Below are 17,899 nucleotides of genomic sequence, written 5' to 3'. Positions count from 1 at the left end.
TGGTTATATTTCAAATCTTGTTGGTCCAAGGCTCTGGTTTTCTTCTGATAACTTGCTTGCCAGGGTCTCCTTCTTTCTTCTTTCTGCATGCTAACCATCCATCTGCCAACTCTGTCCTCCCTTTCCATTTCCCTTCCCTTCCCAGAAAGTCTGGTATCTTTCCTTTTTTTCATCTCCCTCCACAGATCCACCTTTTCTTAACTACCCTTTCATCCGGCATCTCTCCCTCCTTCCCCACCACCCCAGAGTCCACCATCTCTCCCTTTCTTTTCCCAATTACCCTCCTATCCAGTATCTCTATCCCTCCTCCACACCATCCCTTGTGTCCAATTTCTCTCCCTTTCTGTTCCTTCCCTCCCTAAATCCCATGGTCCATCATTTCTCTCCCTCTCCTCTATTTTCAGACCCATTATTTCTTCATCCCCCCCCCAAAGTTTGGCATATGCACGTCTCTTTGAACACCCCCTTCCCTCCGTGTACTTCTAAACCAGGGTCCCCCCCAAAGGCCTGCCCCCCTTAAAGGTCTGCCTGTCCCCCCTTGAAGGCCTGCACCCCCCTTGAAGGCCTGTCCCACCCCCTTGTAGGCCTGTCCCCCCCTTGAAGGCCTGTCCCTCCTCCTTGTAGGCCTGTCCCCCCACCTTGAAGACCTGACTGCCTGTCCCCCCCTTGAAGGCCTGTCCCCCCCTGAAGGTCTGCACCCCCCCGAAGGCCTGCACCCCCCTGAAGGCATGTCCCCCCCTTGAAGGCCTGTCCCACCCCCTTGTAGGCCTGTCCCCCCCCTTGTAGGCCTGTCCCCCCCTTGAAAGCCTGCCTGCCTGTCCCCCCCTTGAAGGCCTGTCCCCCCCTTGAAGGCCTGTCCCCCCCTTGAAGGCCTGCACCCCCCTGAAGGCCTGCACTCCCCCTGAAGGCCTGTCCCACCCCCTTGTAGGCCTGCCCACCCCCTTGTAGACCTGTCCCCCCTAGTAGACCTGTCCCCCTTGAAGGCCTGCCTGCCCCCCCCTTGAAGGCCTGTCCCTCCCCCTTGAAGGTCTGCACCCCCCCTGAAGGCCTGTCCCCCCCCCCTTGAAGGCCTGCTTGCCTGTCACCCCCCTCCCCCTTGAATGCCTGCCTGCCCACCCGCCCCACCCTGAAGGACCGCTCGCCCCCCTGGCCTCCCCGCACCACCTATGAAGCAGCACTACCTATGCTCCCGGCCTTGCCGTTCAGTCCCCACTACCACCACCACCACCCCCGAAGGACCGCTCGCCCCACTGACCTTCCAGCACCACCTATGAAGCAGCCGCAGCAGGATCGCGACATCAGCTATCCCTGCGCTGCTTAGGCGCTGCTTCCTGCGCCGCGTTCCCGCCCCTCCTCTGACATCAGAGGAGGGGCGGGACCGTGGCCCAGGAAGCAGCGCCCAAGCAGCTCAGGGATAGCTGACCTCACGATCCTGCTGCTTGCTGCTTCACAGGTGGTGCACGAAGGTCAGTGGGGCGAGCGGTCTTTCGGGGGTGTGGGGGGACTGAACGGCAAGGCCGGGAGCACCCCTTCAGGGCTGGCACCCGGGGCGGACCGCCCCTCCCGCCCCCCTTTGGTACGCCACTGGATAAACGTCTTGTCGGAGCTATCTCTTATGAGCCTTCTTTCAAGCACGTATGGCTTAACATCTCAGCATTTCTTGCCTCACTTGTTCAAACTTGTGTTAAGGTAAGGCTGACACCCCTGTACAATACAAGGGAACACCCACAATGCAGATTAGTTCATAATGGAAATAGGTGAGGAGGAGACTCCAAAAACTTAAGCACTAATCGCTCCTCGGGAATTAAACCTTGAGAAACCTGGTGATTCTGAAAAACGTGTTACATTACATTACATTACATTACATTACATTAATGACTTCTATTCCGCCTGTACCTTGCAGTTCTAAGCGGATTACAACAAAAAGATAACTGGACATTTCCAGGAATAGGAATACAATTAACGACGTAGGGCCTAATACATCTAAACGATAGCTGGACGTTTTCAGGAAGAGGAATACAGTTAAAGGCGTTAGGTCTAAATCACATGTTGAAGGGAGGATCCTAAGAAGGGGAGAGAGGGGAGAGGAGTGGGGTTAGGAAATTAGAATGTATTTCTTGAATAGTATGGTGTTGCCAATTCTAATGCCTTTGGGGGACTCAGCACGGTAGTTTGCCTTGCTCCATTTTCTTAACCCAGGGCTAGGCAATTCCGGTCCTCGAGAGCCGGAGCCAGGTCAGGTTTTCAGGATATCCACAATAAATATGCATGAGATAGATTTGCATCCCAAGGAGGCAGTGCATGCAAATTCATCTCATTGTGGATATCCTGAAAACCTGACTTGGCTCCGGCTCTCGAGGACCGGAATTGCCTACCCCTGTCCTAACCTAAACAGCGCTTGGGTTACCAGTCCTGCCTGTCAGCTGTCATTGGGATCGGGCACAATGCCTGCCCTCCAGTGCCATTGGCTGATGATCAAAGTCTGACTATGAAAAGCTTCCCCAGAAACTTAAAAAAGAACCACCTATGAGAAAGTAAACAAAACTATTACTATTTAGTTGTACGTGGATGGAATGAATACCCCACATTCACTGAAGTGGGTAATATACACACACTCACGTTCGTGTCCATTTATGTAATTACAAGGGGCTGCTGAAAAGTTCTCAGCCCAACCAAGACCAGAATGATGTAGAGCAGGGCTGCCAAAGTCGGGTCCTCGAGCTACTGGCAGGCCAGGTTTTCAGGATATCCACAATGAATATGCATGAGAGACATTTGCATACCAAGAAGGCAGTGCAGGCAAATCTCTCTCATGCATATTCATTGTGGATATCCTGAAAACCTGGCCTGCCAGTAGATCTCGAGGACCGGACTTGGGCAGCCCTGATGTAGAGCCATGAAATTTACAAGTTATTCCTCGTTTTTCTTGACGCTTTTCGTTTCATTTCATATCATTGAAACGGAAAGTTTGGAATAACTTGTAAGTTTCATGGCTCCACATCGTTCTCTTCTTGGTTGGGCTGAGAACTTTTCAGCGGTCCCTCCTATTTGGCATATACACATATGCAATAATCACATATAATAAGGAGGGGCCGGGGGATGGGGGTAGATTCGAAATTTTTTTGTTAGTAAGAATGTAGAGTTGGCCCCCTTGGCGCAAACTTGCCGTGTGTTATAGAGACAGAAGCTCAGTTCATTTTAAATGCTTCAAAGTCATACATATGCCATGAATCCAAAATTTTAAAAGGATGGTGTGGCTTTGATAACACTAACTTATTAGATCTCCCCAAACTCTTCCAGAGCAACAGTAAACAAAGGTTGCAAACCTGCAATTTTTTTTTTTTTTTAATAGAACTAAAACATAACTTGCAAAAAGGTTAATGGAGGGCAGTGACACCACGTAACCTCCTACACTGATGGGTCCCAGTTTGTGAGGGTCTTTTTAGCCTGTCTCACTCTGTGATCCGAGAGGGAGGTCTGTTATTGAATTACTGTAAAAGTTTTGCGGGAAGGGGTAAAACGCGGACCTCACGGACCTGACGGACCTCGTACGGCCTTAAAAATCTGAGGTCCTATTTGGCTAAGTCCTCCAATAGGTTTCCTCGTTTCCAGCTCAGATGGAATCTACTGAAACTCTACCTGCACTCTTCTCTCCCTTGAGTGGACCCTTCTCTAGTCTTTCTTCTCCCTTCCTCCCTTTTCTTTTACTCATCTACTTATTCGTCTATCTACTCACTCACTCATTTGTTTATTTATTTACTCACTTCATTTTACCTGGAACGTGCTTGTTTAGGTAGTTAGGATACAGTTTGTTGTATTAGATATGCTATGAAGAAAATTTCTTGAGGAATGTACGAATCCATGTTCATGTTCTGCATTTCATTTTCTGTTTTTGTTGATTCCATTCATTGGCATATCTTTTGTTTTCCACTATTATGGATTATTTTATTCCATACTTTGTAATTTTGTAAAAATTCATTAAATAAACATTGACTAAAAAAAAAAAAAAATCTGAGGTCCGTGTCGGTCCGTGTCCCTGCCGCTTGTAGTTTCTGTCGCTGACAGACCTTGATTGAGATTTGAGCGCTGACCGATCCGTCTCAGCAAAGTGAGGGGAAAAGTGTTAGGATCCGTCAGCGCTAAAAATCTCTTCGAGGTCTGTCAGAGCCAGAGACTAGTGCTGGAGTTTGGAGACTTCTTTTCCCCGCTCTCTTGGCTTCTGCTCTGCCGCTCCAGCACTACTAGTCTCTGGCTCTGACAGACCTCGAAGAGGTTTTTAGCGCTGACGGATCCTAACACTTTTCCCTCCCTTTGCTGAGACGGTCATTCACAACCAGCTCTGCGGAGTACACAATAACATAAGCAAATACAGTCCTTATAGGACCCTCATGTCGTACATTAACAACTGAAATCATACTAATAAAATTTGCAGGTTGCAGGATCATCATAGCTTTGCGATAAAAGCCTGAGTAAAATAGGTGTCGTCTAAGAATAGGTGTAGGTGCCATTTGTTTACTTGTCACTGATTGTGACCGGGGGCTCTGGCATCTGTCCCTTTGTCACATTTTCCAGGGATTTTGTTACCTGTCCCTCGAAGTCTCCCAGGGACGTGTTAGCTGTCACTGGGAAAGGGGGTGAAAGGCGGACCTGACGATTTCTAAGGACGTGCAGTTAAGATCCGCGAGGTCCGCTTTTTACCCCTGCGCGCGCCTGCCGCTACTCGTCTTCCGCGCGCGCTCGTTCCCCGTCATGGGAGCCGCCGGCGCCTGTCACGCTGCGCGAGCCGCCGGCGGTTACCTGTCAAGCAGGCGGTGCTATCGATCCACTTGAGGAGCTGCCCGGCGCTGAGCTCCCCCCGGTGGTTGGCATGGCAGGGGTAAACCGTCTGGCACATCTGCACCTCGGCGCTTTGCCCCCCGGGGCTCTTCGGCAGCTGACGGTCCATGGACGTCCAGGAGGGAAGTAGGGGCTCGGCAGGGGCTGGCGAGCCGGCTTTGATCAGCTGCTCCGATCCAAAGGGCAGCGGCCGCCCTTGACGCAACCGCGAGCGGTGATAGGTTGTCATTAGATGCGCGCGCTGGCACGCGCTCACTCTGCCGCCTGGGGTTATTACCCTCGCTCACCTCACGCTGAAATAGTTCCACTGGTCTGCACTAACACTTAGGGCGCACACCCCGTTCCTAATGTTAGAGATGAGACGGGCAAGGAGGAGGGAGCCAAGAGATCGCCTGCAACTTTGGCCTATGGGTTGGGAACAGTGCAAGGAAGGACCCCCGAGATGCGCCAGGCTGTCTCTGGTTACACACTTCCCCAAACAAGTGGGGGCTGAGAAATGCTTCCGGATGTCGGTAGCAGGAGATCTGAGGAAAACATACGCAGAAAAAGCCAACTAGAAATTCCACACAAAACGAATGGAGCCTGGGGCTGTTGCCAAGGGTATTAGGAACTAATAATTAGACTAACTTCAGCCTTGCCACCCCTCCCCCTTTAATCTTTAGACCCTTAACAAACCCCCTTCTCTGCCCCAACAATGAGGCTCGTCTCATCTCGGAATAATTTGGGTAATTGGACTACCCGTATTTGAAAACTGCCCATACTGTTGTTTCTTTTCATTTGACTGATAGTCAGGACCTAGATCAAGGGTGTCAAAGTCCCTCCTCGAGGGCCGCAATCCAGTCGGGTTTTCAGAATCATGCTCGTAAACCAAGGTACCACTGTATTACTCCAGAGCCTATCATCTCTTAAATTCATCCTATGCCCTCTCATTCCAGAGTTTTCTTTCAAATGAAAGAGACTCAACTTATGTGCATTTACATCACGTAGGTATTTAAATGTCTCTATCATATCTCCCCTCTTCCACCTTTCCTCCAAAGTATAGACATTGAGATCTTTAAATCTGTCCCTATATGCTTTATGATGACCCACCAACCATTTTAGTAGCCTTCCTTTGGACCATCTCCACCCTGTTTATATCTTTTTGAAAGTTTGGTCTCCAGACCACAATATTCTAAATGAGGTCTCAACAGTCATCATTAACAGATGGCATCAGTACCTCTTTTTTCCTAATGGCCATTCCTCTCCCTTTGCACCCAAGCATCCTTCTAGCTTTCACCATCGCCTTTTCAACCTGTTTGGCTTCCTCAAGATCATCACATATTATCACACCCAAGTCCCACTCCTCTTTCATGCACAAAAGTTGTTCACCCCCTAAATGGGTTTTTGCAGCCCAAATGCATGAACTTCCATTTCTTAGCATTAAATCTTAGCTGCCAAATTTCAGACCATTCCTCAAGCTTCCTCCTCGAGGGAGTTGAATATTTGCAGTCATATGAAACTATGCAAATCTACCCAATCTTCTCTCTACTGCGGCCCGCCCCAGCAGAAACAGGAAGTTGTCAGAGAGGGCGGGCCACGGTGGCATATATATTTGCTGGCATGCCAATTTATAAATATACAAACCGAACAGTTTCCATTTGGAAGTGTTGACACTTATATGTGGAGGTAGTGATATCACAAAATCCACGTGTAATTGGCTTTCCTTCCAGATTTAGCTGCTCTGTCCTACAAACCTACATATGCAAGTGCTCCCAATTAAGCGGAGAGGCTACAATTTTAACTTGGTTTTATTTTGAAGGCACAAATAAAGAGAATGACTCTCTCAATTCCTTGTGTAAAGTCCTGGCCAAGACAAGCTGGTGCAAAACCTGACATTGACATTCCCCCCCCCCCTTCACATATGAGGCCAGATTATATACATGGCACTGAAAAAAATCGGTGCGAAAAAAATACATTTTAATGCTAAAACGCACTTATTAGGTAGTCGGCCTTATTGCTAAAATTTAGGCACAGATCAGGCCTATTCTATAAGTGTGTGTAATATTTGGGATGGCCCTTGGCCATGCCCTCTTTTGAGATCCTTACATTAGAATTTATGCACTCCAGTTTATAGAATACGTTTAGAAAGTTACTTAAATAAATTCTAATTATGCAAATTAGTGCAGACAGTTGCTTGTTGGTGGCCAGTTAACAGCGTCACCTGGATTGTTAAACAATTAACTTGCATGTGCAACTTTAGTCACCATTGAATCCGGGAGATATTGTATATTCCCTTTGTGAAATGAGAATTCATGTGTAAATTTCAGTCTCTCCCAAACTGTGCTCAAATGGCATTCAAAGCATGCCCCCTTGAGCAGACAGGATGGACCATTTGGATCTTTTTCTGCCGTCATTTACTGTAGGCCCAATATTCAGAAAATGTTGAGCGCTTAAGTTAGCTTTCTTAATTTGTGCCCTTTTTCATCAACCAAACTTAGGGCTCCTTTTACTAAGGTGTGCTAGCATTTTTAGCGCACGCACAAGATTAGCATGCGCTAGCTGAAAAATTACCGCCTTCTTAAAAGGCGGCGGTAGCGGCTAGCGCGCGCGCTATTCCGCGTGTTAAGGCCCTAATGCACCTTTGTAAAAGGAGCCCTTAGAAGCATACATTTTCAGCTGAAAAACATATGCCCTCTTTGTATTTCCCACTGTTAAAGCAAGAAATACCATGTCCATCTGCTTTCTTTTCAAGCAGCTTCTCACAATAAGGTTTTTCATTCACTGCTACTTACATCTTACTCTTATGAACACTTCAGAAAACAACTGAAGTCCTGTATTTCAGTTGTATGCCATATATACAAAATGGAACTAGCTATTGCAACACAAAAAGGCAATGTGAGTAAATTTCAAAAAATCTGGGGACCGTTAACAGAATACTGTAATGAATGATAAGATAATTTAATAGAAGGGATTGGGGTGGGATTTTATTCCTGATTACTACATACTATATCAATATTTGAATGAATTTACAATAAAGATGATTGTATGTATTATTGATTGGAAGGGAGGGAGGGATGGGGGATTATTATATTCAATAAGAATTATATAAATTTAGATTTTTGACATAATATTATAAATTTATATAATAGAGTTTTTAAAGAAATGTTAAATTTAAAATTAATGTGAGTTAATCAAGTGTGTATATTCAAATTTCTAATGAATCTATTTAAAACACTTGTTGTAACACAAGAAAATGAATAAAGATTCAAAAAAAAAAAAAAAAAGAAAACAACTGAAGTCCTATCTTTTCTCTAAATATTTGGCCAAGTAGTTATTTACTAATCTTTTCCTTGTTAATTATGTAACTTTTGTAAACCGCATTGAATTCATGGTTATGCGGTATAGAAATATGATGTTATGTTATGTAATTTTAGGAGCTTAAAAGTTATGTTTGTAACGTTTAGGCTTGCTATTCTTTTGCCCAGATTTATGAGCTCAATATTAAAAATTAGTGCTAAGCTCCTAACTTTTTCTCCCACCTAAATCCATCTCTGTTGCCATCCGCTCTTTATGCTCCTAAATTTAAGAGTTAAGATTTACAAACTTAACCCTAATAAATTTTCAGAGGCCAATTTAGGAGCATAATTCCCAAAGCTTAGTGCCTGAAAGCTTAATGCCTGATAAATTCTGTAAAGCCCATAGGCATATAATGGGCTTCTTAGCACTCACCGCCAAATTCTGTAACCATGTCAATCACGCATCAGCGCCAACTTCAGAATTGCATCTACGTGAAAGATTGGTGCTGGAAATGTAGGCCAGGGTTTTCCGGGCCTACATTTCTAATGTCCATCTCTGCATAAATTGCGTCTAGGTAGGTGCTTTAAACCACCTAACACCACTTCCAGCATTGGCCACGCCTACTTTGGCATTTGGCAGCTTAAAGTGCCTACGTAGGCACGATTCCTGCAGCTTTTACTTAGGTGCCGTTAGGTGCTTCAACCTCGCCATTTTTTACCATTTCTAATGGCGTTCTTCAGTTAACTTAGGCACTGGTTTTAGAATTTCCCCCTTAGTGCACAGTCTGTTAGCGAGCACTAAGCTTTAGTAAAAGGACCCCAAAGTTAGAAGAATAAATCCTTTGAATATTGGGCCCTAAGTTACTATGTATCTCCACACGTAAATAGTGGCTTTATGAAATTGGTATTTACTTGTGTATGTATGTAATATACACCTAACATTACTAATATTTACATAAAGATATGTTTCTAAAATTATGACCTCTATTTCTGGAATTATTTGAGGGTGCTGTAGGACCGATGCAAAGCTTGAAGAGCAAAAGAAAACACGTGAGAGGACAGTTTTCAAATTTTTATCTTGAACATCTTGGCATTACTTGGAACATGAGTTCTCTGGGTTTTCATACAGAAAATCATCTCTTTCATAACCAGAAGTGCTGTTAAAAGGACACAATTAACATTTTTTGTGTGGTATGGTATTTACAATTAAGTATTCCTACAACCTCACCAACAAGAACATTTAAACCTGCTCAGCTTTCCGTTTTAATTTGTAAGCTCTTATTTCCCTTTGCCTAAGTTTTCATTCTCTCTTGGTATCAATATGACATGTGATGCTCACGTACCGCCAGGCAGCTCTTTTCTTTGCTATCTGTCAGCACAATTACAAACAAGTGAAACATTTTTAAAAGGTTTTAATTGAAAAAAAATAATAATAATTAATAATATATTTACATTAGAACATGGCCCAGAGCAGTCTGAGTGGCATCCACTATCACATGGCAATAAGAATTTTAACGATGATCTTCAAAGTAAACAGATTATGATGTTCTCTTAGACAAAAATGGCTTCGGCATCTTTTATCAGGAAGTCCATTATTTGAAACGGAATCAGCTAAGCCGGTTCCAGCCAATGAATTGGTCATAACATTTGAATTGGAAATATTACACAAGCAGATCCGCATGCAGCAGTGTGAGTCTGATGATTAGTAAGGAACCACACATGTAGGACGACATTTTGTTCAACACTGGATGAATCTGAAAAAAATGCGCACAAGATTCGATGCTTCTTGTCACAGAAACTACTACATAAGTATTAAAGAAGACATCGAAAAACTATTGAGAAACTGGCCGTTATTCAACACCTGTTACCTTTAGAGGAATTTGAAACACAACAGAGGAATTTTAGGAAACAAATAAATGCATTTTTGTGCTTCTCCATGAAAAATGTTTGCGCTCTGCTTTCTGTAGATACTAACATTAAAAGAAGCAGTGGCATCAAAAACAGTGACAGAGAGGATACAACTGTCCAATCTGATATATATTTCAAGAGTTTGGACACTGACAAAGTCCCTTTATAGCTAAATTTAAATAAACAGATACACAAGGCCAACTTGTAGGTGCCAGTTGGCGTGGTTTGTCAATCAATCGCTAGGTGCTGCTTATAGAATCATGCTTAGCAGTGCCTAGGCATGCTTAGGCATCACTAAGCGTCCTCGTGGTAGGTGACGGTATCCCTGGCCTAATTTACTGGCGCCTAATACAGACACCTAGCAATGCCTAAGTCAACCATGCCTATTCTCTGCCCCTAACCATGCCTACTTTTCAGGTAGGCGTTGTGCAGAATTCCACACGCAACCCTCATAAATAAATTTTTTAAAAATTTTAATCGGTTTTTAGTGGTATGGTCAATTACCATGCCACTTAAAAAACTGTGCACAAATTTTAGTTAGGCATCGATAGGCATCTGTGAGTAGGGCACCTAACCTAGGCATCATTTATAGAATTTCCCCAATATCTTTTAAAAAATTAAATTAAAGAAATAACTAAGGGCACCTTTGATAAAGCTGCAGTATCGAGTCACGGCTTGGTAAATGCTGCGATTTTTGTTGCATTTGCCGCACTGGGAATCGCTACCACTGCTTTGTAAAAAGGTCCTTAAGTGGCCTTAACATCCCCTTACATGGGTTTTTTTCCATACTCCGAGGCCATCTTAACTGTGGCCGTAAAATGGGATATTCTGTACTTTTTAAAAAATTATTACTGGCCATGTGCTAATGTTAAGGGAAATGGACTAGTTATACAACCACATTCAAAACAGTTTACATACAGGCACTTCAAGCATTTTCCCTATCTGCCCCAGTGGGCTCACAATCTATCTAACGTACCTGGGGTAGTGGAGGATTAAGTGACTTGTCCGAGGTCACAAGGAGCAGCATAGGTTTAAACCTACAACCACAGGGTGCAGAGGCTGTAGCTCTAACCACTGTACCACACTCTCCACTTGTGCTAATGTTGCCTTCAGCACACAGAACAATCAAGTGGGGTTATGAAATGTATATATCAATCAGGAATAAGTAAAATAGGACAATATTTATTAAAATAACAATAAAACAATCCTTGTGCATATATTCACTATGGGGTCCTTTTATCAAGCTGCGGTAGGGGTTTAACGCGCGGAATACCACGCGTTAAACCGCCTGCTGCGCTAGCCGCTAACGCCTGCAATGAGAAGGCATTAGTTTTTTAGCCGGCTGCGGGGGTTAGCGCTTGATGAACTGTCCGACGCGCTAACCCCGCTAGCGCGGCTTGATAAAAGGAGCCCTATGTGTCACAGACTCGACACGGTCCGTATTTCGGCTTGGAAGTCTGCCTCAGGGGCATATTTAATATCTATCAGATGGCAATCTCTTGTCATCACAAATAATAATGCGGTAACTCCACAATATATCCCTCTGGTGGACAGTGGTGTGCTCTGTGAATAAAATGCATCCACTGTACACTTCACCGGAGGGATATATTGTGGAGTTATCGCATTATTATTTGTGATGACAAGAGATTGCCATCTGACGGATATCAAATGTACCCCTGAGGCAGGCTGTGACACATAGTAAATATATGACAAAGACTGTTTTATTGTTATTTTAATAAATATTGTCCTATTTTACTTATTCCTGGTTGATGTGTGCATTTCCTAACCCCACTTGATTGTTCTGGATTGTTCTTCCGTGGGGCTCATTTCCTTGCCATCAGCACACAGCCATTAAAAAAAAAAATTACTGCATGAGCACTTACCACTACCTATTTTGAAGGCAGTAAGGGGAGAATTCTAGAAGAGGTGCCTAAACATAGGCACCTAACTTAATTGGTAAATTGGCTTCAGTTATGAGCTTTAACAAGCTCATAATTGCAAAAATAAATAAAAATAATTGGGTGATAGGTGCCTAACTTCTTAGGCACAATTCTACAAAAGCACATAATGATTCCTCACTCCAAAATAGGCCTTTTGAGGGAGGGAGAAGGACTTAGGCGCCATTAGGCGTGATTCTCTAAACCAGTGATTCCCAACCCTGTCCTGGAGGACCACCAGGCCAATTAAGTTTACAGGCTAACCCTAATGAATATTCATGAGAGAGATTTGCAAGTAATGGAAGTGACATGCATGCAAATCTGCTCCATGCATATTCATTAGGGTTAGCCTGTAAACCCGATTGGCCTGGTGGTCCTCCAGGACAGAGTTGGGAACCACTGCTCTAAATAACTTAGGTGCCCATAATATAGGCCTTTAAAACCCTTACATTCCAGGTGCCTACGGTTTAAGGTAATAACAATCAAAGATTACAAATCTCAAAATGCTGCAAAAGGTGCTTAAAAGATACAGAAAAAAGCAGCGATGCCAAATGCTCAAACCAGAGACTTCACACGAAGCCCTAAATTGCCCCTTAACGCTTTTAATAAAAATTAATACAAAATAGTGTAAAATGTATCTTCAGTGTGAGACAGCAAGCATAAGGAATCCGTAAGAGCCTCACCCTCAAGGTTGAGGGGTGGTAGATTCAGGGGCAATGTTAGGAAATTCTACGTTACGGAGAGGGTGGTGGATGCCTGGAATGCGCTCCCGAGAGAGGTGGTGGAGAGTAAAACTGTGACTGAGTTCAAAGAAGCGTGGGATGAACACAGAAGATTTAGAATCAGAAAATAATATTAAATATTGAACTAGGCCAGTTACTGGGCAGACTTGTACGGTCTGTGTCTGTGTATGGCCGTTTGGTGGAGGATGGGCAGGGGAGGGCTTCAATGGCTGGGAGGGTGTAGATGGGCTGGAGTAAGTCTTAACAGAGATTTCGGCAGTTGGAACTCAAGCACAGGAGCGGGTAAAGCTTTGGATTCTTGCCCAGAAATAGCTAAGAAGAAAAAATTAAAAAAAAATAAATAAAAAAAAATTAAATTGAATCAGGTTGGGCAGACTGGATGGACCATCCGGGTCTTTATCTGCCGTCATCTACTATGTTACTCTTCCAGCGTTTGTTAAAGAGGCTCAACGAGCGAGACGGCCGTCATAGGATGCACTACATTAAATTTGGTTTTGTGCATTTCATGTTTATTATTTGCACACGGACGCATCCTATGACGGTGTGCGGCTCCAAGCGAGTCGGCCGTCTCGCTTGTTGAGCCTCTTTAACAAGCGCTGGAAGGGTGTTGCTCTTACTGATTCCTTACGCTTGCTGTCTCACACTGAAGATACGTTTTATACTATTTTGAATTATTTTTATTAAGAGCGTTATGGGGGCAATTTAAGGCTTCATGTGGTCTCTGGTTTGATCATTTGGCATCGCTGCTTTTTCCAGTAACTTTTAAGTTTTAAGGTAGGCATGACTCTGTAATAGGCGCCCAAGTGTGATTGACAAGAGATAGGTGCCTATCTTTTTAGACGCCATTTACAGAATTTCCCCCTAAGGGTTCATGTGATATCCCTATGCTGCCCCTGACAGATAAATGTTTTAGCACAGTAAGCATGCACACATTTTGAAATGACTGCAGAATGCCTAAGCAAGTTTCATGGTACTCCATTTTTAGCTGTGTTACATGTACATTACCACTTAATACAGCTTAGTAAAAGGACCCCAAGAGAGAGTCTTAAAATTGTCAATCCACTTAATGTAGCATCCTGATTAAAAAAAAAAAAAAAAAAAAATGGGGGGAGGGGGAGGTTCTTCCAACATTACAGTTAACACTATTTCAAATTATGTGTAAAACACTCAGGAATCAGTTTCTTTTACCCGTCCCTCCTCCCTTTACATGCAGGCATTCCCCAGTGTTGAATATCCCAGTTAACAGTGATATTCTACTCCATTACCCGCATAACTATCTGTATAACAGGAGAGCTTTTTTTCTGGTCCACCCAGGCTCTATCACCAGACCATCTGAACTAAAGGAGAGTCTAACAAAGTGGATAATACCTCTGAAAACGGGTATGCCCTAGTCAGCATTACTTATCTGGGTAGCGGCATAAGCAATTCTGAATATTGGACTGGATATCTTCAATTTCTCTTTGGAGGCAGACAGTTTAATAAATGTGAAGACAAGATCATTCTTGTGTACTTTAAGCAACTTATCAAATATTTCAAACCTAGTTTGAAAAGTCTCAGGAGATTACAGAAGAAAGAAAGGAATGTCCTCATGAATACAGAGGAACATGTTCTTGGTATTACTGGAAAGCGAACAATAAGCATTTAAACCACACTATCTCCCAGATTCTCTAACCAGCGCCCATGGTGGCAGCCACTTTAAAAGCGGCCGCCGATTGCGTGTCAATCATGCGACAGCACCGGTTAGAGAATTATGCCTAGGCATGATTCATGCAAAGATAGGTGCCAGAAATGTAGGCCTGGCGATCCCGACAATAGTCCACAGCCTGACATCAGCTGATTGCGGCAGAGGAATCCCCGATCAGCGGAGCTGGCAGGACTCCCCCGAAACTGTGGCTTTGGAGAGTCCTACTGGCTCAGTTGATTGGGGATTCTCCTGCCGCAATTAGCTGAATCAGCAGGGAGATCCCCAATTCCTCTCTTTCCCTCTCTCCCTCCCACCCACCGGGAGAGGAGACCATTCCCCCGAATCCGATATTCTCCCACACCTCTGCACACCCCCTTTGTAAATTTGATGGAAATTCAGCAGGAGGGATGCCCACTCCTTCATGCTGGCAGGCCCACCTCGTCAAAATGGTGGGCTTTTCCCTCCCTGGTGCACTCTGGGATGCACTGGGAGGGGCCTAAGATTCTGATTGGCCCAGGCACCTATGGCTCCTCCCATAGGTGCCAGTTTTAGAATTTCTCTGTATGGGCTGGATTCTATAAAATGATGCACAAAAATAGGTGCTGGAATAGATTGGCGCTAAGTGTGATTCTATAAAGGGTGTGCACCTTTTACAGAATAGCACTTAGCATCAATTCCTATGCCCAAACCCTGGCAAATTTACACCTGCAGAAACTTGGTGTAAATCCTAGTGCCCAAGTTGGGAGTGCTGACCCATTATTCTGTAACACACACAACTTTTTAGAACACATGTGATCTGCCCATGCCCCTCCCATACCCATCTTTGAGGTGTGCTCTATGAAATCTAGGCACCCAGTTTTACAGAATAGCGAGCAGTCAGATGTGCATAGAAATACAAACAGGTGCCAATTAACATTGGCTGTTATCTTCCAATTATTGATGGCTAATTACTTGCTAGAGGCTAACTGAATTTCGGTTTCAGTTTTGGTTCTTGTGCCCCAAATCCTTGTTTTGTCTAGTTTCTGTTTTGGCCAAAAGGCCATAGCCATGGTTTTGATTTCAGCAGAAACAGTTTTTTTGGTGGAAGTCAAAAATTTGTGCTTTAGCCGTATTTGTCTCCCTCCCTCCCACTTCCCTCTGAAACAGAGTTGCCTCTCTCTGCTGCCCACCTGTAGGTGGCTCCCTCAGGCCCATTTTAAAATCCTTGGTGGTCTAGGAGTGAAATCAGGACAAGAGTGATTCCCAGTTACTCTTGCCCATGTCAACTCTACTCTTAAAATGGCTGCCATGACCGCTCGTGGCATTCTTGCAAGACTGGCACAAGAGGTCACAACGGCTATTTGAGAATAGAACTAACATGGAAAAGATAGCCTGGAGATTACTCCTAACCTGAATACACTACTAGACTACTAGGGATTGTAAGGTAGTACTGGGGGAGGGCTACTCTTTTCATTCTCTTTTTTATATAATGTGATTGCAAGTAATGCAGCTGTGATCATGCACAGTAGTTTCTATGGTAAATAGAGTGCTCCAAATTAATGCTTATGATGAATTAAAGTCTATAAATTAGGGATGATACGCTCCTTATGAATTAGCCTCTCTATGGAGATATGATATCAGCTGTCAATCCAAATGTGGTGCAAAGTCAGCCATTGTAAAAACGCGGTGGTTTTAGTTTCAGTTTTCCTTAACTGAGGTCCATGTGTCCGGAGGCTACTTTGCTTGGAGGAAAAAAATGGTCTTTTCTTATTTAAATTATTATATATATATTCAGGCTTGGGTACTATTTGGGTATTCTAAAGAATTTCCAGGCTTTGTTGGATATGATAAAGATGCAGCATTTTAATCAAACATGGTTTGCAGAGGGTAAATTCTATGAGAAAGGAACCTGTGGTGATTGTTTTCAAGTACAAGTACTGGCCAGCTTATAATAATAATAATAATAATAACAATAACAATAACAGCTTATATACCGCAATACCGTGAAGTTCTATGCAGTTTACAAAGATTAAGCAAAGGTACAAATTGATTGACTTTAAGAGGGGAGGAAGAAAGAGGGTTAATAGGACAGGAAATCCATTTTTGAGGAGAGAGTGTTACTAGGGAAATATTACAATGAAATGAAGTTTATATTTATAAAAGAATTTGAAGAACATATTACTCTTGATTGTAATTTTTCAGAGCATATTGTCCTTGCATTCAGTAACATCAATGTGCTTTTTTAGTCTGATTTGTGCATCAGGGTGGTATACAGCCTAATTTTATAAATGGTGCTACAAATAGTGCATGGAAATTTGGGCATACATTCAAGTCAATTAGTGCAGATAATTGGGTGCTAAAAAAACAATTATTGGTGCTAACTGGTGTCAAAAATTTACATGTGTACGAGGGTAAATCAAAAAGTAAAGGCAAAATACATTTAATGGCTTTAATAGAAGCAACTGTGAGCAATTGAACATATCACTTTTCTATACACACCCCATATAAGATGATGCATTTGCTTTATCATTCAACTAGCTTCTGCATTCCTGTAGAGAAGTTTTTTGGCTGCTCCTGAAGCTAGGTGTGCAAAGCTTCCTTTACTTCATCATGCTTTGTCTTTTTTTCTCTAGGTCGCAGTGATGCACCCATGTCTTGTAGCTGGTGACAATTCTATCCAGAATTCTTGGCCCTTTTTTATACCGTCTCAATCTGATGAAGACCAGCCAGCACGGCTTCAGCAAAGGAAAGTCTTGCTTGACGAACTTGCTGCACTTCTTCAATGGAGTAAACAGGCAGAAAGACAAGGGTGACCTGGTCGACATTGTATATCTGGATTTTCAGAAAAGTCCCACATGAACGACTACTTTGATAAATTGCCATGGAATCAAGGGTGAAATACGTGGATTAAAAACTGATTGGCGAATAGGAAACAGAGAGTGGGAGTATATGGACAATACTCAGACCGGAAAAGCGTCACGAGTGTAGTGTCACAGGGTTTGGTGCTTGGACCCGTGCTCTTCAACATATTTATAAATGACTTGGAAATTGGTTTGACGAGCAAGATGATAAAATTTGCAGACGAATCGAAGTTATTCAGCGTAGTGAAGACACAGAAGGATTGCGAAGACCTGCAACGTGACATAAACACACTTGAGAAATGGGCCGCGACATAGCAAATGAGGGTTAACGTGGATAAGTGTAAGGTGATGCATGTCGGTAACAAAAATCTTATTCACGAATACAGGATGTCCGGTGCAGTACTCGGAGAGACCCCTCAGGAAAGAAACTTGGGAGTACTGGTCGACAAGTTGATGAAGCTGTCCATGCAATGTGCAGTAGCGGCAGCGGCGAACAGGGCGAACAGAATGCTAGGAATGATTAAGGGGATCATGAACAGATTGGAGAAGGTTATCATGCCGCTGTACTGGGCCATGGTACTTCCCCACCTGGAATAGTGCATCCAGCACTGGTTGCTGAACATGAGAAGGATACAGTACTACTCGAAAGGGTCAAGAAAAGAGCAACTAAAATGGT

At 43.7% G+C, this 17,899-nt stretch overlaps 1 protein-coding gene across 1 annotated transcript in view; it reads right to left on the bottom strand.

Annotated features, from left to right (window-relative positions):
* The window catches only part of ACOT12 (acyl-CoA thioesterase 12), an 84,435-nt gene extending 79,481 nt beyond the window's left edge, over positions 1 to 4,954 (bottom strand). The window contains exon 1 of the mRNA XM_033924347.1: positions 4,798 to 4,954. Within this exon, the coding sequence (XP_033780238.1) occupies positions 4,798 to 4,945 (148 nt within the window). The 5' untranslated portion in view covers positions 4,946 to 4,954. The remainder of the gene's footprint in view (positions 1 to 4,797) is intronic.
* Between the last annotated feature and the right edge of the window lie 12,945 nt (positions 4,955 to 17,899).

The sequence above is a fragment of the Geotrypetes seraphini genome, chromosome 1, assembly GCF_902459505.1.
Source record: "Geotrypetes seraphini chromosome 1, aGeoSer1.1, whole genome shotgun sequence".
Taxonomy (NCBI): Eukaryota; Metazoa; Chordata; class Amphibia; order Gymnophiona; family Dermophiidae; genus Geotrypetes; species Geotrypetes seraphini.
The sequence above is the reverse complement of the archived record's forward strand: the minus strand, read 5'-3'. Positions and strand labels throughout refer to the sequence as shown.